Source organism: Engraulis encrasicolus, chromosome 4 (genome assembly GCF_034702125.1).
Source record: "Engraulis encrasicolus isolate BLACKSEA-1 chromosome 4, IST_EnEncr_1.0, whole genome shotgun sequence".
NCBI classification, from domain to species: Eukaryota; Metazoa; Chordata; class Actinopteri; order Clupeiformes; family Engraulidae; genus Engraulis; species Engraulis encrasicolus.
Window position 1 is genome coordinate 15,329,976 of NC_085860.1, and position 24,384 is coordinate 15,354,359.

Here is a 24,384-nt window from a genome sequence, read left to right on the forward strand (position 1 = left end):
ATTTCGCACCCAGTTGTATGCATAGCCTACAGCAATGCAAAGTTCAAGTTGATTTTTGAGGTGAATGAACATTGTCATTTACATTATCCTAGCAATGTTAATAAACTCCAAAAAAGCATTGAGCTTCCTAGTGAAAAACATGGGAAATCACCTCAACCTCAACAAAACGACGACTTCAGAAGGTTGTGTGTCAAACGCTCTGTCCCACATGTGTCACTTCAGCTCCGGCAAATTCAGGGCAGCTTCACAAAGGGCCCTTCCTTCTTATAAAGCGTCGACTCCCCCTTCAGTCGATCTCAGTTGTCGGTGAGGCCGGCGGGGCGGATCCCACAGAAAATTGAAAGAGAAAATAAAGCAACACGACAAAGCCAAGGCAATTTAGACTCCAATCGATTATTCTACTCCCCTGTGGACAGTCTGACCAACAAGGTAGTTATGAGTACAAACTTGGTCACTCATACATGTGCTGTTTGTCGTTAGTAGTTTGGAATTCAAGAACCAGCATTGACAAAACCTTAGCGGCTAGCATGGAAGGTTAGCACAAGGCTGCGAGAGGGCTAACATCGGCTTCGATGAGCGCATTGCGTTTTATGTTAAATCGTAGGGTATGTCGCTTAAATAACGACAGAAACCGAAACGGCGAGGTGCGCACTCTCGTTGGGCATTAGAAGATGGTTTCTAATGACCCGTCCGTGTATTACAATCCTTCAAATTAAAGTTAGCCGGTAAAGTAAAACCACTCGTTAGTAGCTACATGATGCTAGTTAGCACAGCATGTCATGGCCAGCTACCATTTGGTGAAAACTGAGGTAGCATCCTGGGAAAGGCTGGTTTAGCATGTAGACAAGTTTTTGGATGTACTATTTTGGCTCTTGTTATCGGTAGTTTAGCATAAAATTATATGCTAGTATAGCACTTCCAAATTTTCGGAAGTAAATTTTCTCTGAAATTGATGTGCCATGGGCTACTGTCGTTGTAGTCGTCGATGCTTAACGCGAAAGCTACCAAACCTGGTGAAGTAACCCATTGCCAGACCTCTCAGAATTTATATTTTCTTGATCAGGAACCCTAAAATACTCTGGATTCGGTGTTGAAACATCCGTAGCGGTACCAATCGTGAAAAACACTAATAAGGCCGTGTAAGCGACGACTTTGTATAGCTTCGGGCGGCCTCTGAAAAGCCCAGCATCCCGGTGATTGCGCATTTGGGCACAGTCGCTTTGTGTAGCATGTTATGATGCAGACAAAATGGGGAGAAGGCCTTCCGCTAGCTTAACTTGAACACACCAAGTCGTCTTATATTGGAATTTTTCTGGTTGACCGTAGCATTACATTTACTGAGGTCTCACTTGTTTGGCCTAACTTGACGTTTGGCTGGGGTGTCGCGAGACGGTTCAATAGCCCTTGTCGTCATAAGCACGGGTGATCCTTGGGTCTGTAGTACATCTCCAAGTGTTTGTGGGGACCATCACTGATGGCTGTTTGTTGATTTGTCCACAGATGCCCTCAGCGACAAATGACAACAGGACTGTCAAGTCCGCTAGTCCGGACGTGGGATCCGTTCCCGGTTCAGCGGTCCAACTCGCCATCAGTCAGATGTCTGGAGGCCACACAGAAGCCATGAAGCAGGTCTTGGGCATTATTGAGAAGAAAGTCCGCAACATGGAAAAGAAGAAGGTACAGCTATTTTCAAATCTTGCCATAAAATGTTAATGCAAAACGCTATCTGATGATGTTGAACTAGATTGGTACAAGTTGTCTGTTCTTGTGAGGCTTTGTATTTTTTCCTATTGCACTAGTGGTCCATCGCAATGTATTGTTTACTTTTGCGAGTGTCATGTGAACTTGTGGGGAGATGAGAACTCTTGTATGGCAGCGAATTAAACCATGCAGGCTATGTGTTATGCTCTTCTGTGTTGTAAAGACCGAAGCTTGGTTGATCCCATTTACATTTGCTCCTCTAGTGGTTATGATAATCACAGGCGATTTGTCCTGAAGTTCGAGTCTAGCCTTGGCCAGCAAGGGAATCTTATCGATTGTGTTGCTTGAAGATGCGGTTATTTGTCTGATGCAGCTTGCTCAGATTGGGTGCTTGCATAAAGGCAACTCCTAAATGATGCCTGAATTGCGAATAGCGTCAGCTCTCAGACTCTTTTAGGGTTAGGGTTAGGTTTAGGGTTAGGGTTAGGGTTAAGGTTAGGGTTAGGTTTAGGGTTAGGGTTAAGGTTAGGGTTAGAAACAAAAAACTAACATCAACAAGATAACTGGCTCCGTAATATGGCGGTGGTACCGTTAGTCTGGCTAGTGGGAGCGAGATGAAATGGGAGTGTAATGAGATGGGAGCGTGAATCTGGGAATCGACTCAACTGAAGACTCATCAACTAGCAATCTAGCTACGCTGCTAACTGTTGTTAGCCAAATCTTCGACCCAGACAATGTTCTTGGTATGTCAAATGTGAAAATGTGAAACGCGATCTTGATGTGATCAAGTTAGGAATGTACGGCCGACCGTAGCGTTGATGGTGATTTGGTTCGGAACTAATCGCTTTCAACAAGAAACTAACTGCCGCACATGGGGAAAAACTAACATGGCGGCTCGTGCCCCAAAAACGTCTCAGACATATGTCAGAATCGAAGCATATTCTCTGAACGCAGATTTATTGGGCTAAGTTAAGCGGTCAAGACTGTTATTGACTGGGTTTGCGTAAGTGAACGCTTCCGGGAAGATTTGCATACAGATACATCGTTGCGCACAATGCTGTGATGACTGAGTAGTTGTAGTTTGGGACTAAATGCCAGTGCTGTATTCCGGCAGGTGACTGTCCTCATGCGTCACCAAATCAGACTGCTAAGCATAATTGGACTGGGTGCTTCCTTGGCATAGGCCAATAGTTTCAATGTTACATCACCGACTTGCAATGTGGTACTAAAACCACAGCTTGTTGAGGTTGATACGCCTTTACTGTGCCATGGAACCAACCGCAGCTTTGAATATGGGTCATCCTCATATCTTGCCTGACCAAATCTCTGCAGGCTGTCTGTGCACCAAGCACGCTGGAAAAAGAATGTCAAGGGATGATGTGTGTTCTGATCTGATCTAATCTATAGCAGTTACTATTATAACTGCTTTTAACTGTGCTTGTTTATTCGGTCAGCTGCGATGGCCAGTTTTGTTCCGGTAATAATGGATCATGCCATGACATTTGATACTGTGTGCAGCTCAGCGGCAATTAATGTTTCTCTGCCTTGAGCAAAGCAGGAGTTTGCAAAATGCTCATAATGGCCCTTTTGTGCGTTTGAACACAAGTGCACTTTATCACAGGTTGGTCTTCCAGACGACAGGCATTTGGTCCCAGATTTACCCTCCTCTAGCGCTGTTGATGAGATTATCTTGAAACACATTGCGCTTAGCCAGGGGCTTGTCGGTCCAAAGTCGCGTGCCCCCTGAATATGAGCGCTGGGTTGGTTCATTTGAGTTATGTAAATTGGACGCTTCAATTAACTTTGCAGCATAATCATCTAGTTAATGCAAGTTGCCAACACGAGTGAAAATGTGTTTTGTGATGTACTGAGTTGACCACCCCGTTTGGTTGCATTGAACTGTAATGTTGTTGTCAGTGTTTGAAGGCTGATCTGAGTGCGTTGCGGTGGTGCCTTTCTCCTTTCAGGGCAAGCTTGATGACTACCAGGCCAGGCACGACAAAGGGGAGCGTCTCAACCAGGACCAGCTGGTGAGTGAAAAAACCTTTTGTTTCCACGGCGGCGGCGGCAGCAGCAACAGCCGCGTCCTCAGCTCTGCTCAGCCACACTGATCTGAAAACACTGCTGCCTGCACGCTATTGGTCGTGCTGACACATGACAACTGAGCAATGAAGCAAGAGGTTGTTTGTGACACTTTTCTCCCTGATTACATTTGTAATGGTGTGGGTACTATGACTTGTAACAACATTTTAGTTTTACGTGACAGATGGCAACATGTATGTGGGAGTGACCTGAAAAAGACAACTCATTTGGGGATGGGCTGAAGGAATTTAGTCTCTTGCCATGCTAGGCACAAGATCTCTTTACAGTTCATTACTTCCACAATTATTTGTAATCAGGGCTCTAAATTAACTTTTTAAATCACCAGCCAAAATGGTTGGTAGGTATTAATCTTACTAGCCAAGCACACACTCACTAATGGGTCAAAGTGGCTAGTAAGTTGTTTTTTCATACCTGCCAAACTGAAATTTCACCAGCATCTGGCTGGTTGGCTGGTGTTAATAGTAGTAGTAGTAGTAGTGTCTATTGTCTCCCATGGGGGAAATTTCTTCTAGTAAATGGCGCATTGGACATGAGGACAGTCAATACATACCCTATATATCCCTCCCCAACCCACCCCCTTCAACATTTACCCTGAGACACACCATAATTTAGAGCCCTGTTTGTAATTGTTCCATCATAATTCCTGTTTTTTTCCCATTCTTCCTTTACAGCAAGCCCTTTCGAAGTACCAAGAGGTGACCAACAACCTGGAGTTTGCCCGGGAGCTGCTGAAAAACTTCCTGGCCCTGGGGCAAGACGTAAGTACATTTTAAAAGGAGGTTGGAAGCTTATGAGGGCCTACCAATCCTATTTCAAGCGTGTACAGAAAGACCTGTAAAGAAGAAAAAGACCTGTAAAGAAGAAAATAACAGTTCTCTGCAAATCGGGGTGAAGTGCATATTATGCAGCTTTGGCTTTAATCTGAGGGCATTTAATTTCTCGGTAGCAGGCTAGAAAGATGGTGGTAGTAGGCGAGTTTGCTTGCTGGCGCTGGGGGTGTTCACACCTGATGGTTTCTCTAAACTGGACAATTATTTTATAATGACTATTAAAAGTTTCTGGCTTCAAAGTCATTGAAAATGTACAGTATTTGCAGACTTAGTTTCAGAGATCAGATGGAGAGTTATTTTTACACTGCAGTATGGCTCCTACAGTATGCTTTGCATATGGCATCTCCTGCCAATTGTCAGTTACTAAATCAGCATATAAGCTGTGAAAAATGGGAATTCTGTTTCTCCCAAGTGTTTTTTTGTGCCTGCTAATCCAATTTACTGTCCCCCGACCAACCCCCACTGCCTACTAGGCGGAGGACTTTTAGGTAGACTTGAAATGTCTGTGTGAATGTGTTTTGACTGTTTTATAAGGCCCTCAGCAGACATTGGGACATGACCTCACTGCTTCAGTAATTTGTAATGTGTGCAAGTATAACCCATTGTCAGGTTTCCCATAGATTTTTTTTAGTTCGTTATCCATGTACCTGCCAACCAGGCTCCAGACGGGGGTTTAAATTTGACTTGTGGTGTTACATTTGCCAAGGCCCTTGTTCATTTTTGCCTGCTGTTGTGTTTCGGTTCACTGGGCGTTTTTGCATCTAGAGTAGACTTCGGTGTTGATATTCAGACCTACCTCTGTCTTACACTATTGTGTGGGAGAATGCATGGAACCTAGTGATAATGAAAATGTTATAATGTTGTCATTATGTTCGCAATGGAGCATGGTCTCGTTGGGCTGTGCCAATTTCCATGACGTCTCATCAGTAGTGTGCCTGAGGCTATATGAGTATTTCAAGTGTTTAGCTGCACAGTACTGCGACGGCTGTACTGCAGGCGATCATTCCCTGGCTTCTCCGTATCCAATTAAGACAAACATCTGATTGCAGATGTCCTGCAGCATTGCCAGATGGAAAATGTTCAGGTGAAAACTATCGTACCAAACCCCCCAAATTATCGGGTTTTAAATTTTTTCTATTGGGAGGGAATTATTGTGCACAAGCCAAATGGTTAAAGGGACAGTTTGGTCAATTTCAACATGCAGTTGTATTGCTCACGCTACCCTTGACTTGTCAGTACCTGGTGATGCCACATTTTTCGGCTCAGCCCTTTCCGAGATATGAGCAATTCTAATGGGGGCAGCGTTTGTTTACATTTTTAAAAAATGAAACATAGGCCAACTCCAAATATTTTCCCAAAAGGTACTGCTGTTTGCTAGTTGTCTGCTGATGTTTTATAACCTTTTGGATGTTTTTGGGAATAAATAAAAATGTTTTTTTGAAATGTAAACAAAGAGCTGCCCCCATTACAATGACCACGATCTCGGAAACGGCTGAAGAAGAAGAAAAAAAAATCTCAGGCACTGACAAGTCCAGGGTAGTGTGAGCATTACAACTGCATGTTGAAATTGACCAAACTGTCCCTTTAAGTCAACTGAAAGAAAACTCTGAAATTATCGTACACCATGTTGTTTTTTGGGTCGTACAGAGGACAAAATTATGGTACAAACAAATATGATCATTATCGTACATCTGGCAACATTGGACTGCGTTTCTCGAAAGCATAGTTGCTAGTCAGTTAGTAACTTCGGTAGTTGCCAATGGAAAATTGCATTGTGAACAACAAGGTAGCAAACGTAGTTAGCGACTATGGTTTTGAGAAATGCTGCCCTGATGTCCTGTGACAGACTGTCCTCTCTTCTCTTCTCGCCACACCAGCTCCAGAAGGCGGTGAAGAAGGCGTCTCGTCGGGAGCAGCTGCAGCGGGAGGAGGCGGAGCAGAAGAGGCTGCGGAAGGTGCTGGAGCTCCAGTTCCTCCTGGACCGGCTCGGGGAGGACGCCGTGCGGCAGGAGCTCCTGCAGGGGGCGGGGGGGCCCTCGCTGCTCACGGAGGGGGACCTCACCGCCCTGGACGAGTTCTACAAGCTGGTAGGGCCGGAACGGGACCAAACCATCAGGTGAGAACTATACAGAGCGGTACAGTACTCAGGGTAATGCTTAGCGGTACAGTACTCAGGGTGATGCTTAGCGGTACTCCACGCAGGGCAATGCATAGCGGTACTCCACGCTGGGTAATGCATAGCTGTATTCCACTCAGTAGGGCTGTAACGATATTGTATCGAATCAAGAACTCGTAACGCGCAGAGTCACACTACTGTATCGTGATGTAAGAATGCAGAACGGCCGAACGGGACCAAACCATCAGATGAGGGCAGGACTATAAGTTAAACTGTTTTCATCACTAGCCAATTTAGCCGGTAGATACACTAAGCCTTTACTAGCCACACATACACTTACTACCAGTCAACGTGGCTGGATGAGTTCTAGAAGTTGGTGGGGCCGGAACGGGACCAAACCATCAGGTGAGCACGATGCAAAGCGGTACAGTAGTACTCTGCCCTACAATTTCAGAACGCAGTATAATTCAAAATGCCAAACTGAGAAAAAAGGCTTTAAGGTTTCCTTTCTGTCCACGCGACTGTGTTGGAGGTAAAGTGGTGATGACACTTCCATATAATACTTTTTTATGGTGAAAATTTATGCACACAAGAAAAAAGCAAAAAAAACAACATTCTCATTACTTTTTAGCTGAAAAATCATTATACTGCGCTCTGTTGTGGTATTACTGTCTACACCAAAACCACGGTGTCAATGGAGAAGTGCAGTATAATTCGCATTATACTGCGTTCTTGGCTAGTACCACGTAACCTCCTAAAACCAAAAAGCGCAGTATAATCAGTTTTTTGCGTTTTTTCCTGAAACAGGACCAAGTTGGGCCAAAAAATTTTAACACAAGAAAAAGAAGGTATTTTAAAGCCAATTTCCGGTCTAAACCCATTTTCGACCATTTTCAAGATACTGCGTTCTGATATTGTAGGGCAGTACTGTAGCCGACTGCTGCCCTGCTTCACACAGCACAGCAAGGTGTCCACAGGGTAGCTAGAAGTTAACTTTTTTTCATCACAAGCCAATTTGGCTAGTAGATGCCATGTCCTACTAACCACACATGCACATACTATCAGTCAACGTGGCTCAATGTGGACAGTTTGCCGGAGTTAATTTAGAGCCCTGAATGAGGGTAATGCAAAGCGGTATTCCATTGAAGCTGGCTGTCCTGCTTCGCACAGCACTGCAAGGCATCCACAAAGTAGCTCTCTGCACACTTGGGAAAGGAGTGGACTTTGGATCCCTTTATTGTATACAAATAAAGTGTATAACGCATGGACTGGGCTTTTAGTCTGGTTATACAATCTACCAGCTGTTAAAAGCCCTATGTGACCTTTGCCCTGACTTCTGTTTTTGTCCTATATGACCCATGATTTTTATTGAATGTTAAAAACAAAATGTGGCTTCACAAACGTCACAGTTGCATTTCCTGTTTAAGAGGCCTGGTACAAATATGTTGCCAACATTGCCAAAAGTCACATTTGTTTCTTTCTCTCTCTGACCTATTTCCCCTGTCCCTTTTCAGAATATTCTGTTGTCTAAACTACAGCGCTAAATGTCATCAGTACTTTTCTTGGAGGGAAAAAAAAGTGTAGCTTCATCCCGTAATGAACAGTCTTTTATCAGAACAGTTTGCCCTGTTATCTGCAGTCACATGGCCCTTTGACCTGGATGTGAGTAACAGCCTACTATTAAAGGCCTCTGAATTTGTATAGCTGGTTGGACGAGTCAAGTTCATGGTGAGGTGATTGGTGCATCAGGTGACTCGCCTCTTGCTGCTTTTTTCTTTTCTTTTTTCTTTTTCTTAAAGATCCCTAATACAACTTTTACAGTTTACATTCAAACGGGCGTATTTAATTGACTCTAGGGTTAGGCATGAACTTAGCAATTTGTGCAAATTCTGTCTTCAGTGCTTCCGTTTCGACAGTTTAGCAAGTTTAGGGATGGTTACACACAGCATCACAGAGGGCCGCGTATACTGTTGGGCAGTTCTTTACCAGTCCGAGGCTTGACGCTGTCACTGACACTGAAGTATCATTTCTCTGCTTTATTAAACTAAAAGCGGAAACGTCTCCTTGTTTGTGTTTATTGTTAAATAAAGCTGTGAGTTGCTGCTGATGTTATGTTTTTTATTTTATTTTCTTGTCTTCCAGGTTGACTGACCAGTATCATGAGGCATCTCAGCACTTATGGGAACTATTGGAGGGCAAGGACAAAGCTGTGGCAGGAACCACATGTAGGTCGCACAAGCAAGCGAGCTTTACTTCATACAGCATTTACCAAACTTCATTATTTGCACTTCATTGTTTTTCCTATTGTTGGTAGTCATCAGTAATTAGGGTAGAAATCAGTGTAATAAGATAGAAGGCAAATCTGTGTTCTGTACCGGGCCGGGGCTGAAGTAGGGTCTGTCACTGAAAACATGGCATTTCACATTGTGGTGAAACCTCCCCACTCGCCTGTTTTGTGTGCAATCGCCCACCAGCTGCTTTAACATGTTAACTGTAACGTGAAGCATTTGGCTGGTGGAAGGTGCACTGTGCATTGCCACCCCTGTGAAGTACAGTACTGGAGGAGGAGGTTGAGGGCAGAGATTACTTTCAGTAGGCTCAGAGAAGTGATGTCATTGTGCGATCAGATCAGCAGCTGCTCGCCATGGCAACTGGCCCCAGACCAGTAGGGACAACGGCACCAGTGTTGACTGTTACATCACATGTGTGCACTCATGAACTAGTAAATTAATTGGTTGGCCAACAAATCCAATTCATTAGCGCTGAACATGTAGTCGTTTATTTATTATTCAAGCTTTGCCTTTGTGGCTTTGGGTGCGAGAATTACGAAGCAATGAGGGTATCTCGTTCATTTTAAAACGAACATGGATTCCTTGGAGGGCACTCTAATTCAGATGAAATACTCCTGTGATGCAATCCAATCCTAAATTGGTTACTATAAACACCCTAAATATTGTAACTGTCCCTAACTATTACGACATTCACAAAGTAGGATTTGATGTTTGCCTGAAGGTTTTGCCACTGCTCCGTAATCTTTAAGACTTGGAGCAATTCCGTAATATGCAATGTTAATCAAATTATTCAAGTCTCTTCCCATCGGCATGACTATCAGTTTATTTTATGGCAATAATCTCAGATTTATTAGCACCCTGCTGCAGTGCATTCTAGAAGTATTGAGGTTGTAAAGATTAGCATATTGCATGTGGTAAGGCATTGATTTTTGCTAGGTTATGGTCAGGGCAAAGTGGTATGAAGGCTTCTTGGGCTTCTCGGTCAGGGCAGGGCGGTGCACTACACTACAGTGCTGTGTGTGATGGCTATGGAGGCTAAAGGCGGCGGCTGCTGCTGCTGATGCTGCTGCTGCTGGTGGTGGTGCTGACTGACTCAGCATTAGGGCAGTGTGCCAGGACCCGGTGCTCTGCTCTGCTCAGTGGCCTGGCCTGGCCGGACCAGCACAGCACAGCAGATCAGATCAGCAGGAAACGGACCTGCTTTGCTTATTAAGCATCTATTCATGAGGGCTGTGCAGGTATTTACTGTATGCATTTTTTTAGACTGCGAGATGTCTGCTTCACTCTATTGAAACAGCCACTGTCCTAGAGTTCTAGAACCATACAGTAGTTGCAGGACTATTTTGGATTACTCTAGAGTATTTGTGAAATTAAGACTGGGAAAACGAATGAGCTTTTGCTGCAAGCGCCACGATGTACCAAGTTCGTATAGCCAAAAAAACAAAACAAAACATTTTTCTTGGACAAGAAGGCCAGTGGGCAGACTCTAACACCATTAGCAGCATTTTGGCGGTGTCTGAGGAGTGTTTTGCAGTAGAAAAGCTCCCGGCATAGAGCATTTCAGTGACCTGAAATGGCCTGGCCAAGTTTGGGCTCGTCCCTCTCCTCATATCCCCCCGTTGACACTCGTTCCCCAGGGGCGCCCCCTAGGCAGCAGGTGGTGGTGGTGGTGGTGGTGGTGGCGGTGGTGGTGGTCGTGGTGGCCGCGCCAACGCAGGGCTCAGAATATAAATACATATTGGAGGCTGGACGCATCAGCGCAGCTATGCCTTACCCGACTGGAATGTGCTGACCGGCTCAGAGCAGCCGTTGCCCCGCGCTGCCACAGTCACAGCCGTGGGGTTTTGATGACAAATTGAGTTACCTTTTGAGGCCTGCGAAATGCCTCCTTTTAAAAACCCATTTGGTGAGTTTAATTAAACGGCTATAATTGAGTTGGCCCTTGTTGTGTTCATTTGGAATATGCTCACAATTGGTGTGGTTGGCCGCGCAGACCTCTTAAATTACATTCATTTGTTGGGGGTAATCCTTGGAATAAGCCAGACCTGAAGGAACCTTCTCTACCTTGTTTTGCACAGCTTTTAACTGAAGTGTCTGTCACTCTTCAAAATGGAGTGCAGACTTAAAAAATGTGTTCCAATGTATAAAATGTACTTGAAGAGAATTGTTCATTTACTAGCCAAGGTGGTGGAACATTAGTTGGTATTAGAAACATGAGGCTATCATCTTTGAAAATACTATGTACTGTTTGATTATTTAAATACATGAAAGCCCCACAAAAAATGAAAAGAAACCATCTTCATTCAAAAGAAAGTTACAAATTACTTCAACAGTACAAAATCTTAATCTGGTTGTCAAGGTGGGTGCCTTAACGCTACATTTCTGTGAGAAACCCTACATAAATGCTGAACATGTTAATTGTATAATATGAAGAATTGCCCTTCAGTCCTTCCATAGCTCATTTGTGCCGTGACATGCACGCTTATGCTGTACTAGGGGAGATTAGTAAACCATCAACACCCGACAGCAATTTGACTGTTGAGCAGTTTCTACCTAATTGCATTCCCAAATTGGTGCAAGATCCAAATGACAAAGCCACACGGTGTATCTGCATTGCTCCAACCATTGCCGTTAGCCAAGTTATGCGTAACGGCCAAAATGTCTTGGCGTGCCGTTTTAATGCTGTATAGCCCAATTATTTCTCACTTTCGCCCGTGTCTGGACCTGCTGTCACAGGCAGTTATCACTGAGTTTTGTTTAATGGCCAGCGTGGCTGCCAGTAGTTTTGTGCAGTCTGTAAGTCCTCAATGCACAGAGCAGCAAGTTTTTACTGGCTTGGGCTGGGACTGAGCCATCACGGGGTTAATCCACAGGCTATTTGGCTTGCACTGAACTCGCCAGCTCAATTCTAAACCCTCCATTATGCATTTTAACTAGCATTATCTTGAGTGTAGACCAGATACGACATACACGGCCCAAGTAGCTTGCTGTACAAATAGCTTTAGACTCTCAATCATGTATACGAGTAATGCCGGTGTAGGGCTCAATTAAAAGCATTGTCATTATTGCAGTACACGAGCAAAACTGCAGTGCGCAGTGCCGTGTCAGGACTGCGATAGATGGGCAAAAGTGCAGTGTTTGTGTATTTCCATTGGAGAGTGTTTTTTTCTTTGTGTGAGAAACAATTCACACATCACTTCACACAGTCCTGGGGTTGTTCATTTGTCTTAACCATTTTGAAATTTAGACAAGATTTAGGAAGAGTAATTTATGGCCAGTGGCTCATTTAATATTCGAGTGTCTCAAACCTTGTTCAGTGCACAAACATTTTATTCACAAGGATAATCGTTTTCATGGTACTGAGACTAATGCTGAACGTGAGCCAAAAACATAGCTGGCTAGGTGAGCCATATAAAAAGTGAATGTGCTTCCACATGCACTACAGTAAAGCAAGAGGTGCATTATTGTACCTCGTCGGTGCTTGGCACTAGCTGGTAGAGAATGGCTCGACTAAAGCGCGTAGGCGGAACGGCAGCATAATTGGATTCCCAGATATTTGGCCTTTCATACCTCACACCCTCCATTGGTACAAAAAATGTGACACACCTACCAGTAGAATATATATAGTAGTCATGGCTAAGCATAGAGGTATTTTTCGCTCCACAATCTATTAATGCCATATTTGGACCAAAATTCTGCGCTGATTTTGAACAAAGGCTTGAGTGTGCCTCAACGCGTTTAAAGGGGAAATAAATTGATGGGCAGTGTGTATGGGGTTTCAGTGTTTCCCATACATTGAGGAAACTATGGCGGCCCGCCATAGTTTAAATTTGGCCGCCATAGTTTCTGAAAATGTAAATAATTTTTTTTTTTTTTTTTTTTAGTATTTCCGTTTTTGTTAAAAACGATTTGAATTACGATTTCCTTCGCATTTTCCTCCTGGAGTAAATACATCCTATAGAGAAAACCACAAGTGCTTGAAAGAGAGAGGGATCAAAAGCCTTGTCAAGTTGTTGTAGTTAACTAGGGTTTGGGAGCAATACAAAAAAACCTTCAGAGAAGGGACAGTTGGGATGAGTGTACTAACACTCCACAGGCTTTGTTTTACAGTTGTAATGAGTTAGGTGACAGGCCTTCATTGACAAGGCAGAGGAGACATCGGGCTGCATATAGAAATTAATGTGTAATGAATGTGAATATAGACATAAATGTGTAATATGTTGTTCAGCCCTTTTAATGGGAGGAATTTTGAAAAACTGGCCCTGTGACCAGCACCCCTCATGTAGAATGTGTACGCCTATGTGTGTGTGGGCAAAAGCCTACCCTCTTAGACCCTTTTTGTTTATGCGTTAACAATTTCACAGCAATCTTAAATTCTTATCTCTGCTCCTATTTTATTGTTATTATTTTTTTCATAACATAGACCCATGCATGTGTATTATGTAGCCTTATTTTTCAAAATATAAATGGCTGAAATGTAGGCGTAGGCCTATAGTTTCTCCATGCGCCAATGTCATACTGTACTCATTGTTTTGCCATTTTGCATTTACACTGCGAAAAAAAATCCCGGCTGCCCCCATAGTTTCCAAAATTTCTGTGGGAAACACTGGGTTTTATGGGTCATTTCCTTTGACTTGGCTATGCCATTTCTTGGAAGATGTGAGCATGTCTGTTGTCTCCTAATGTGATTCCCATTTCCCCTGTTCTCCACCAGACAAAGCCCTTAAGGACACCCTGGAGCGGGTGATGCAGAGCGGTTATTTCGACACGGCACAGAACAACCACCAGAACGGAGTTTGCAGCGCGCAGGAGGAGGAAGAGGAGGAGGAGCCCGTGGCGGTGGTTGTGGAGTCATCGGAAACGGAGGAGCAGGCTGGAGACACAGGTGAGACAGTGAGCATGCATGGGGCAGCCATGGTGTGTTGTTGAGGGACGTATTCCAAGAAACTGGTGCAATAGTAAACCATGTTAAGTTAACCGGGAGTTAGTGGTAAAACGTATAATAGTGGCGCCTGGATTCCTCATTTGTTACCTGAATGACAGGTTAACCGGTTTACCACTTCCTGTAGGTGAACTTGGCCAGGTTTATCTGTTAACCAGCTTCTTGGAATACCCACCAGAGTGTTATGCATTTATTTGCGTACATTTTTGGTGGTAGTTTTTAAGCTTCTTAAATATGATCTACTGTTATTCTCAGAGGGCGAGCTGGTGGAAGAGTATGCAGAGCCTATAGCAGTGGAGGCAACAGAGGTGGGTTTGCAGTACGCCAATGTCCCATTCTTCATCAATCTTTATATCAATATGTCATGAAATATTCATTAACTTAATGTTTGTGTTGTACTTGCAGTTTGTAAACAGACAGTTCATTCCAGAGAGCACGTACAGCAACAGCACTCAAGAGCAAGCAGAAGAGTGGAGTTCTGAATCAGAGGTATGCCCATCCATCTGCCCAGTTCATTTCCCTTTTCCACAGACCTCTTGGGCAATCTGCTCTGGGACCAGAAGAGTTTTTCATGATTGTGTTGCCACATCGGGAGTACTAAGAAAGCGATGCAATAGCAAACCAGCTTACGGTTACGCTTGTGAGCCCGTCTGTTGTTAGCAAGGCAACCTGCAGGCTATGGATGCGTTCCAATATGTGCCCTTGTGTCCTCCACTTGTGCTTCTGGCCTCGTACCAGGAAGTAATGCGTTGTGATGACATCACTGACAACAGCATTATATTTCAATATATCGCAAAAGCTCAATTGTAAAGTCATTTTCTCATTTGCAAACTGGATGGTGAATGAAGAATAGTCCCCCAAAAATTGTTGTTGCTAGACTGACAGTGGGGAAACTTGCTTTCTCCACGGAGGCGGGGCATCAGTAAAACATGAGGCCACAAGCACAAGTGGAGGACCCAAGGTCGCATATTGGAATGCACTCTGTTAGTTGAGGGATACATTTTGTTAACGTTAAGGAAGTAGTACACCTATGTCCTTGGAATATACCCCCTCTGATGAAATCAGAGATTCTTTAAATATAGAGATATGCCAACATAATAGGTTTCTATGGGCACCTAACATGACCAGGTTCCGGTCTGCCTAAAGGGGCGTGTCATAATGCTCCTAGCATTGAATAGAACAGTCCTTAGGTCTGCCTAAAGGGGGATTTCCCCCCCCAATAATACAACCCGGAAACAATGGGCCAATGGAACCTCTCTCTCTACTCTCTCTGGATGAAATCCCTTGGTATTTGTAGGTGGTGAGTTCACTGCAGCAGCAGCCGCCAGCGCCAGTGCCCGTGCCTGTTCCCGTGCAGACGGCGCCCCCTCCCGTGGTGAGCGAACCCCATCCAATGACATCGGTGACCCCCACGCCCGCCCCGGACCCCGTGCTGCGCAAGCAGGCCGTACAGGACCTCATGGCACAGATGCAGGGGCCCTACAACTTCATGCAGGTAAGAGTAACAAGCAGCTGAGGGGTAAACTTAACCTGGTTTCTTAGTAAAGAGGTAAATCATCTAATAGAATAGTCCTCATGTTAAGAAAATTAGGACTCCAGGCTCCATTATTAGTTATTATTACCAGCTTCTTAGTGTAGGCCCCAGGCAGTGGCTCAAACGGTTGGGCACTGCACTGTTACACCAGGGACCTGGGTTCCGTTCCAGACCCCCCTACTGTCCTAAGAAAGGCGAAAAAGCCCTCAAAAATGTTTTAAAAAAAGATCAACGGACAGATGAAGTGAGGCAGTTACCTGTTAGTCTTGGTAGATCTACTGGTTGCGCTGTTTTTAGTGCTTTTAATCTCAACAGATGTTTTGAGTCCTGCTACCAATTTTCTTCCTCAAATTTGAGCACACGCATCAATTTCAACTCCTCAAAATTACTGAGCCCCTCTGCGATCAGACAATTGTGAAATGCATGCGGTGTGAAAAGTAAAAAATGTTAACTTGGCCCGAAAAGCGCAGCAGCAGCTATTTTGAATGAGGGAGGTGTATATTCCATTGTCACTGTTTGTTTATGCGCTGGCTGATGCAGGAAGTAATAATGCCATATAACAAGGGGCTGCTCTGCACTGGACGCTGACATGATTTGGCTAAATGTCCGCGTTTTCCCTCTCCAGGACTCCATGCTGGAGTTTGATGGCCCTCCCATCGACCCTGCCATTGTGTCGGCACAGCCCATGAAGCCTGCCCAGACCATGGACATGCCCCAGATGGTCTGCTCCCCAGGTTGGTGTTGCAGCACAGGCTGACTGAGAATAGGGATGCACTGATGCACATTGTTTCACTTCCGATCCTGATGCCTAAATCTTGATGTCTACCGATACGACTTGTGTAGATATCGGAACCTGACGCTAATACAGGATCGGATCGGCCCCATCCCTAATTGATAAAGATATGGTCATTCATCCAGGTCATGTTATTCAAAGAGCAAAGAATTAAGTTGTAAGGACCAGGGCCCGGTTGCACAAAACACCTTAAGTTTTCTCCCTTAAGTGTGACCCTTAAGGGCTCATTTTCCCTTAGCTAAGGGATCTACTTAAGGGGGTTGCACAGAATGCCTTAAGTCCTTCCCTTAGGTAAGGGAAAGCCCTAAGGGATTTACTACAGTAAAGAGGAGTTTACAACGGTAGAATTCTATTGTTTCCAAGGAAACTTTTTAAGTCATTCTTGAATATTCTTCTCAAAACATCGTTAACCATTCTGTAGCTATTTATCTATAGGCCTAAACATGGACAATGGTAAGGCTAGAAAGCCAAACTGGTCAGAGGAGGAGAAAGTGGTATTATTAGAGGAATTTAACAAAAGAAAAAACATAATAAAAAGCAAATTCAACCCTCAAATAACGGCCGCGAAGAAGCAGCAACAATGGGAAGAGATCACCGCGACCTAAACTGTGCTCCAACAGTTGTGTGCGTGCATAGGCTATGTGTTTGAGTGGTTCAAAGTGTGATTGTGTGCTCTGATCGTCGCATTGTTGCGGTTGAAATGACATCTTCTTGCATGCATAGCCTACATGAGCCGGGTGCTTGGGATATCGCAGGCAGCACCTGACCCAGCATAGCGTTGTTCGCAACATGTGCCCCGCCCGCCTCTCTTCACCGGAGCCACTCCGCGCTCCGCGACCTCCCTCTTTACAAATTAAGCACCGCTCCAAACGTTCTCCTCTCTTCTCTTAGCAGACGTGGGCTCTACTCCCCATGCATTATTTTGTATTTGTGATATCATTCCATTTATCTTTAGTTTCTTCCGCGTTGTTTTGGAAGTGTCAAGCGGTAATGCGAATTTGTAATAGGCTATGGCGCAAGCACTGGAGAAGTGTCGTGTGTCTCCTGCATTTTCGAGCTCCTAAAACAACTCCCAAACAACTCCAGTGTCATAATTAACACAGCGAGGATCATTGATCATTGTCATCTTCATGCATGTTAGCAAAATAAATGTGGGGTTTGAGGGCAATAAAAACATTTGGTGATGGTGGGACAATGGACGAGACTGTGAGGGAGGAAATTAATGAATGGGCTACCCCGCGGCCATAACTTCATCCGAGAATCTTCACAATGAGGAAACACTGAATATACGCACATATTCGAGTAAAAATGAGACGTTTTGTTATGAGGACTTGATGTTATAGGTCTAATGAAGTGCCACCCAAAAATGTTCTGGCCCATCCAAAGCTGATTTTCTGGCGCCGTGCCTGGCGCAATCATCAGCTGCAAGACGGCAGGGAGAGCACAACTCCTGTAGCATGGTCCAATTCGAGACGGTCGGATAGGCCTAATTCATATATGGATTGTCTATTAAATCTATAATTAATAATTAACGGTTCGTCGGTAAGCGTGCCTATCCATTGGGTTCTCCCGGTCGCGGAAAACTCTTATTTGAATCCGTTGATCACGTTGCTGAATGTGCATAAACTCGGCCATGTCTGACTTAAGGCGACGATATCGGTCCCTCAGATATTTTCCCTTAACTTGGTTGTTAAGGTCTTTTGTGCAACGATTTTAAAGAACTTTAAGGGATTTCTTAACTTTAAGGGAAACTCTTAAATATTTAAGGGGAAACCCTTAAGGAAAACTTAAGGGGAAATTTTAAGGGTGTTTGTGCAACTGACTTTCACTTAGGGGACCCTTAACTCAGACTTTAAGGGAAATACTTAACTTAAGGTGTTTTGTGCAACCGGGCCCTGGACTTAATCACCAAGAAGTCGATCTGCTTCCTATTGAAACATTACTTTACTTTTAGGATATTGATTGTGATATTTATAGTTTCTTGTGTTTTTTTTATTTCTATATCTAGTTCATCCAGACGCATGCCTTGCACAGCCCAGCCCTGTTCCTGTACAGCCTGAACCAACACAAGTGAGTAGAGCACAGATGACTAAGCCTAATGAGGTGGTTTCGAAACCAAGCAATAGCTACACTATATTCTTTTTTGCAAATGTAGGTTATCTATCAGAAATGTAAGTTTTGATTGAAAACGAGCACCAGTATCTCAGTATTTAACATGGTCTGTCCTTATACCTCATCCAGGTTCCATTGGTCGCTCCCTCACCAGAGGCCTTCTCTACGCCGTCCCCCCACCCCCCCATGTACCAGCCCCCCCACCCAGCAGACCCACGACCACAGCCCGAAGCCATCGACCCCATCCAGGTAGAAAAAAAACAAACAAGAAGAAAAATATTACTTTTTGGAAATTTTTCAGTTCTACTCTGAACATTAGGTGCGTTTGCGATCTCTAGAATGGCACACTGCTTGATTGCGAATGTGCTTATATTCATCTGTGAAGCATCTCTTGCAATTTTGTATTTCTCCTTTATTTATGCAAGGCATAAAAGATTAAGACATATAAACATGCAGGACATAACTATGCAGACATAACAAATATGTAGGAAACCAAAACATGCAAGTAAGGCAAGCAGAGCTCAGCTCAGAGAAATGGCAGGCCATTTGCACACAATACCAGGCAACCAAAATGCACAAAGCTCAGCAAGAAAAGCAGGACAAAAACATAGCATACAGGGCAACAAGATGGATTCAGGTTCAAGCGCATATGGCAACAAGAGATTCAGGTTCAAGCACACATGAAGGCAGTCAGGGAAGAAATAGAATGGTTTGATCAGCAGAAATAGTCAAGTGTGCTTTATTGTCAAAAATCTATGTAACAGGGTTGGCACAGAAGTTTGAAATTGCGTTCGGCCACTGATGTGCCCTTTTATGTGTCCCCCCCAGGCCTCCATGTCCCTGTCAACAGAGCAGCCCCCTCCCTCCTCCGCCCTACCCGCCGCCACCCAGACGCAAGTGTTCCAGCCTAGCTCCAAGCCCCTGCACAGCAGTGGCATCAACGTCAACGCCGCACCATTCCAGTCCATGCAGACGGTAGGTGGACGCACTTGACCTCATAGCCATCTATGGTGGTTTACACGTGTGATGCAGCATTCATAGAAAACGTTCATTCTGCAACACACTGTTCAATGGTCATAGAAAAAAAACTGTGTAGGAGACACTTGGAAATATACAATACTGTATATTTTCAGCACTGTCAAGTGGTTGCCAATGAGTAATTAATGGAAAATACAACAAGGAATGATCAAATGTCTCTGATCGGTTAAATATTTAGGAGTCATCCATGATAAATGACAAACCAGTAATACAGGTGGTCGATAATCATCGTGCCTGAAAAATGTATTTTGTGTTGCTATACTTTTCCTGCCAACTTGCTGCTGCCCCCCGGCCCCCGCTTTGAAAACCACTGTGCTAGATGGCTGTTTTCAGCCAAGAGCTGGTGCTTGCACATAGCAGGTCCTGTTAATTGGAAATGAACATGCTGGCAGTGCACAGGCCAAGCCCTGATCAATATCTGCTAATTATCATAGAGCTACTGGAGCATTGGAGGGAAGAGGGGAAATTGATTGGCGTCTCAGCATCAATAATGCCCCTCTGCAAAAAGGCCACACTCCAGCACTCTAAAAACATTTGTAATTTCACATTTTGAGTCCCTGCCTGTCCCCCAAGCCGTTTTTACATGTGTTTGACTCATTTGTAATTGATGGCTTCATAAAATGTTATGGTGCAATCTATAATCAAGTCCTTCAAAACTGCATTAATGTTATATTGTGGTGCAATCTGTAATCATGTCCTTCAAAACTGCATTGGTGTAATTGCAGTTACATCAGGGAACACACTGAGGAGCTTCGTTGCAAAAAGATTTGTATCTAATTTGGGAAATAGACATTTTTGTATTGGCCATTGCAAAATGCATTTTATATAGTTTTTTAAAGTATGTTCTCAAAATATTTGAATGTCAAGAATTCGCACCTGGATCAAAAAGGCTGTCTGAAAGGTCACTTCCAATAAACGCCATTTTTTGACTTCTGCATTTTAAGTCATTTTGCACCAAAGCTTATAAAAGTTGGAAAGATTGTAAATTGTGGAATTGTCGCACAAAAAAAAGACTTCTACTAGCCCCCCTTAAACTAAATTGTGCGCTTCTTGATCCCCTCGTCATAAACTAAATTGTGCATTTCTTAATCCCTTTTCCTAGGTGTTCAATCTCAACGCGCCTGTGCCTCCAGCCAATGAGACGGAGTCCCTGAAGCAGCAGAGCCAGTATACCAACAGCTACAGCCAGGGCTTCAGCACCCAAGCGCCCCACGCACTCGAGCAGCCAGAGATGCAGCCTGACCAGCTGCAGTCTGGTGAGCACGGTCTGTCCGTCCGTCCGTCCTTCCGTCTGTCTGTCCATCAGTCTGGCTCAGAGTTGTGTAAAGTAGAAGTAATGTTACAGATGTAATTACAAAACCAATGGTAGTACAGTACAACGCTGGTACTACAAAGTTGAAACCGTGTAATGTCAAACACTGTTGTACTGTATTACCAGTGTTGTAATTACGTTTGGAATAGTACTTCTACTTTATACAACTCCGGGGAGCATTTTTCAAAACCATAGTTGCTAACTATGTTAGCTACTTTGCTGTTTGCAATGCAATTTCCCATTGGCAACTTCCCAAGTTGCTAACTGCCTGGCAACTATGTTTTCGAGAAATGCTCCCCTGGTCTGGCTAGCCGCCCTCCTTCGTAGAGATCGTTCTGGCGGCCCATAAATACTTAACACCATTTGCCTCATTTAATTTCGTTTCGTTAGTGGACAAAACTGGTGCCCTTCAGTCCTTTTTTTCTGTAGCAGCTGCTGTGATTGCTCCCTTGTGGGAAATATATTGTGGGAAGGTCCGAAGTTAGTTCAAGAAACAGGACTTTTCATAATGTGTCACTAATTGTGTGCAATTAAGCAATCAACAGGTGTGATGTTTGTTCATAGAAAACTCCATGTTTCTGTCGCACTATGCCCAGAAGAAGGCCCAATCGTAGTGGACATGTGATTATCATGATTATTTTAAATGTTTTAACTATACTTTTTGGAGTGCCTTTGTGAGAAGTGTTTTTTTTTTCAACTAACATTGGATAAGCAATTACCCTGGACCAAAGAGCACCCACCAGAACACACATTTTTTCCACCATTTTTCTAAAGGGACTGAGCACGCTTCTGCCTTTGAGTGTATTGTGGGAAGACCTGGGTAGTATTTAGGCAGATCAGAGGGTCCCTGCACAGATTGCTAAGTGATGACGGGCTCTCTTACTGTCCATGCGTACTAGCCAAAAGCAATAACAATTGTCTTAGTACTGTAGTACTGTCACTGAACCTTGATGTGTCCCATCAATTTTCCATCCATATTGGTGATTTGTAGACCTCTGAAATTGTTCTTAAGCTTTTACGTCGAGTGAATGTTTAATGTGTCGTTTTGAGGTTTGTGATTTTTGGTAGCAAGCGGTCTTAAAAGTATGTGATGAGGGAAGATTGAAGTCAAACGGGGACATTTATCCTTCAAGCGGAGTTGAACTTTTCTTTCTTGGGCTTCTCTCCCAGACATTCTGTTGAGAAGCAGCTTGCCAACTCCACCCAGGGTCAGCAGCAGGACTGCTTGAGCAAGCCACAAAGCACATTTGGCAAAAACCCGATTGTTCAAAACTGGGGTATGGGTCAGTCATGAAGGAAAGATACAAAAAGTAGAACCGCGTGATTTGGCAAAAGTGTCATACTTTTTGTGTGGTCCCGTAATCACAATGTTATGCCTAACAGTCAAAATCCATATAGAAACCTAAAGACACTATAGGCATCTTAAGGTGATCTTCACAATGCAAAGTGCAAGCAAAGTGCAAATGCACATGTAAAATAAAACATGCTTTTTGATATGCTTATGTGACAAAAGGTTGTCAAATACATGGATTTGTTAGCTGATTTGGATAAAAAGCGTCAGCTAAGTGTAATAGGTGACCATGAAATGAAATGATCAATTAAGTAGGCTTAGTTACTTTCAGTGCGGGGTATTGGTCATAGTCCCTGGACCCCTCCGCTATGGAGTGGAGTGGAGTGGAGGGATGGGATTTGAACCAGCAACCCTCTGATCTAAAGGCCATCTCCTTAACTACTAGGCCACGGCGGCACCATTGATGCACCTGTTGATGATACTGACCATTTTTTTTTCTTCTCTTTCCTCCACAGTGGTTGGAGCTTTCCACTCCCAAGACCAATCGCTCCCGAGTGCAGCTGGCCACCAGGGTATGTCTCAGCAGGGGGCGGGGCAGGGTACTGGGTTCGGACGGCCCGCCCAGTCCTTCTATAACAGCAGAGCCATGTCCCGCGGTGGACCCAGGAACTCCCGCGGCATGATCAACGGCTACCGGGGACCATCCAACGGTTTCAGAGGTAGGCTACTCAGGCAGACCTGTGTCCTGCACAGTCGGAGTTGATGACCTGTCCAGATGTACGGCACTCAGACATTTATACACATTTATGACCCATTTCATCCTGTGTTGGTAGGCATTTTAGTGGTAAGGCAGTTTGGCCAATATGTCTTATAAATGAAAAAATATTTGAGGAATTGTCTTGTCTTAATCGTGGTTTCGTTTTTTGTTGTTGTTTTTTTTACCCCAGGTGGATACGATGGCTATCGCCCTCCCTTCTCCAACACTGCAAACTCTGGCTATGGCCAGACTCAGTTCAGTGCGCCACGTGACTACTCCAACAGCAACTATCAGAGGGTAAGGCCCATACTATGCTAGACTGCCTCCAGGGCTAATTAACATGCTGCTTCTACTCTCCACAAGCAAAAGCATTGCATTCAGTGGACCTTTTTGTCTAAAGTATTCCAAAGATGACCGTTGCCTGCATTACACCACTCTGCAATGTCTGCAGTTAACGATCAGCTGGATGAAACCAGATTCACATCAATCACTCATAAATGTCCTGAGCTCCTGTAACTTGGGTTGCATTTCTAATTTGCAATTCACTGAGTGAAGGAGACCATGAAGACTTCCATGATTTACATGCTGATGGTTTTTTTTTGTATTTAGAGGAAGTGCAGCCTAGTCTCGAGAGTTGGTGTGATTGCTGAGGTTCTGTGGCTAAATCGTGCATGTGTGTTTTGTGCTTTTCCGCAGGACGGTTACCAGCAGAACTACAAGCGTGGAGCAGGCCAGGGCCCACGCGGCTCTGCTCGTGGGAACTCCCAGGCCATTCGCACCTGAATAAAAAAAAACAGGCAAACTGACCACTCAGCCCCACATTGAACGTTCAAACCGATAGCATTTTATCCCCGCTCACCCCTTTTTGTTATTTTGTCTTTTTGTTTTCTTGTTTTTGTTTTTATCATCAGTGGTATCTTCTCTCCTCCTGGCCACTCTCTCGTAAGCCTGCTTTGACGGTATTTAAGAAAAAAAAGAGAACCATTTTAACGAGTCTAAACACAAGCAAAGCTGAGAATCCTTCAGCTATCAATATTTTAAGCCTGTGTTTGTATCAAATATTCCTGTAAACTTGAAAGATTTCATTAATTTATTTTTTTGTATAAAATAAAAGCAAAAATACCTACCACTGCTGGTCTAAACCCTGGGAGTATGTTTCTGTTTTTTCCCCGTTTTTTTGTTTTTTTTTGTTTTTGTTTTGTTCTGCCACTTGTTTTAGTTCAACACGTTTGTTTTCTTTTTGGTACATTCTAAAGAAGCTCCCAAACACAGTTTGTAAATTGATGTTGCTTCAGAAGTTTCAATAAAGATGTGTTGCATTAACCACTGTATTTGCTATGCCGTTTTATTGAGTGAAGTTGAAGAATTCTTATTTGGGGCAAAGTGGCACATGGAAGACTAAATGTATGTGGTTTTTTAAAACTCGCTATACTGAATGAAAAGGAGTAATGTAAAATTCTATATCGTGCAGTTACGTGAATACATTTTCCGCAAAAGATAACTTCAGGCTGAGCTTTCATTTGTAGGAAGTGGCCTTTTCTTTTCAAGCACAGTTGTTGGTGTC

At 43.9% G+C, this 24,384-nt stretch overlaps 1 protein-coding gene across 2 annotated transcripts; it reads left to right on the plus strand.

Annotated features, from left to right (window-relative positions):
• The first annotated feature begins 274 nt into the window (after positions 1 to 274).
• caprin1b (cell cycle associated protein 1b) lies at positions 275 to 24,143 on the plus strand. 2 transcript variants are annotated; one of them, XM_063196767.1, is made up of 18 exons: positions 275 to 429; positions 1,501 to 1,677; positions 3,669 to 3,731; positions 4,476 to 4,562; positions 6,512 to 6,750; positions 8,893 to 8,975; positions 13,756 to 13,926; positions 14,239 to 14,291; positions 14,389 to 14,472; positions 15,281 to 15,478; positions 16,143 to 16,251; positions 18,319 to 18,380; positions 18,552 to 18,671; positions 19,251 to 19,397; positions 20,563 to 20,725; positions 22,579 to 22,782; positions 23,011 to 23,117; positions 23,517 to 24,143. In XM_063196767.1, exons 2-18 carry the CDS (start codon positions 1,501 to 1,503, stop codon positions 23,601 to 23,603), a joined length of 2,154 nt encoding a protein of 717 aa, XP_063052837.1. In that variant the 5' UTR covers positions 275 to 429; the 3' UTR covers positions 23,604 to 24,143. The 2 variants fall into 2 exon arrangements, with proteins under 2 accessions (XP_063052837.1, XP_063052838.1); XM_063196768.1 differs by having other exon boundaries at positions 276 to 429; positions 20,563 to 20,716.
• The last annotated feature ends 241 nt before the right edge of the window (positions 24,144 to 24,384 follow it).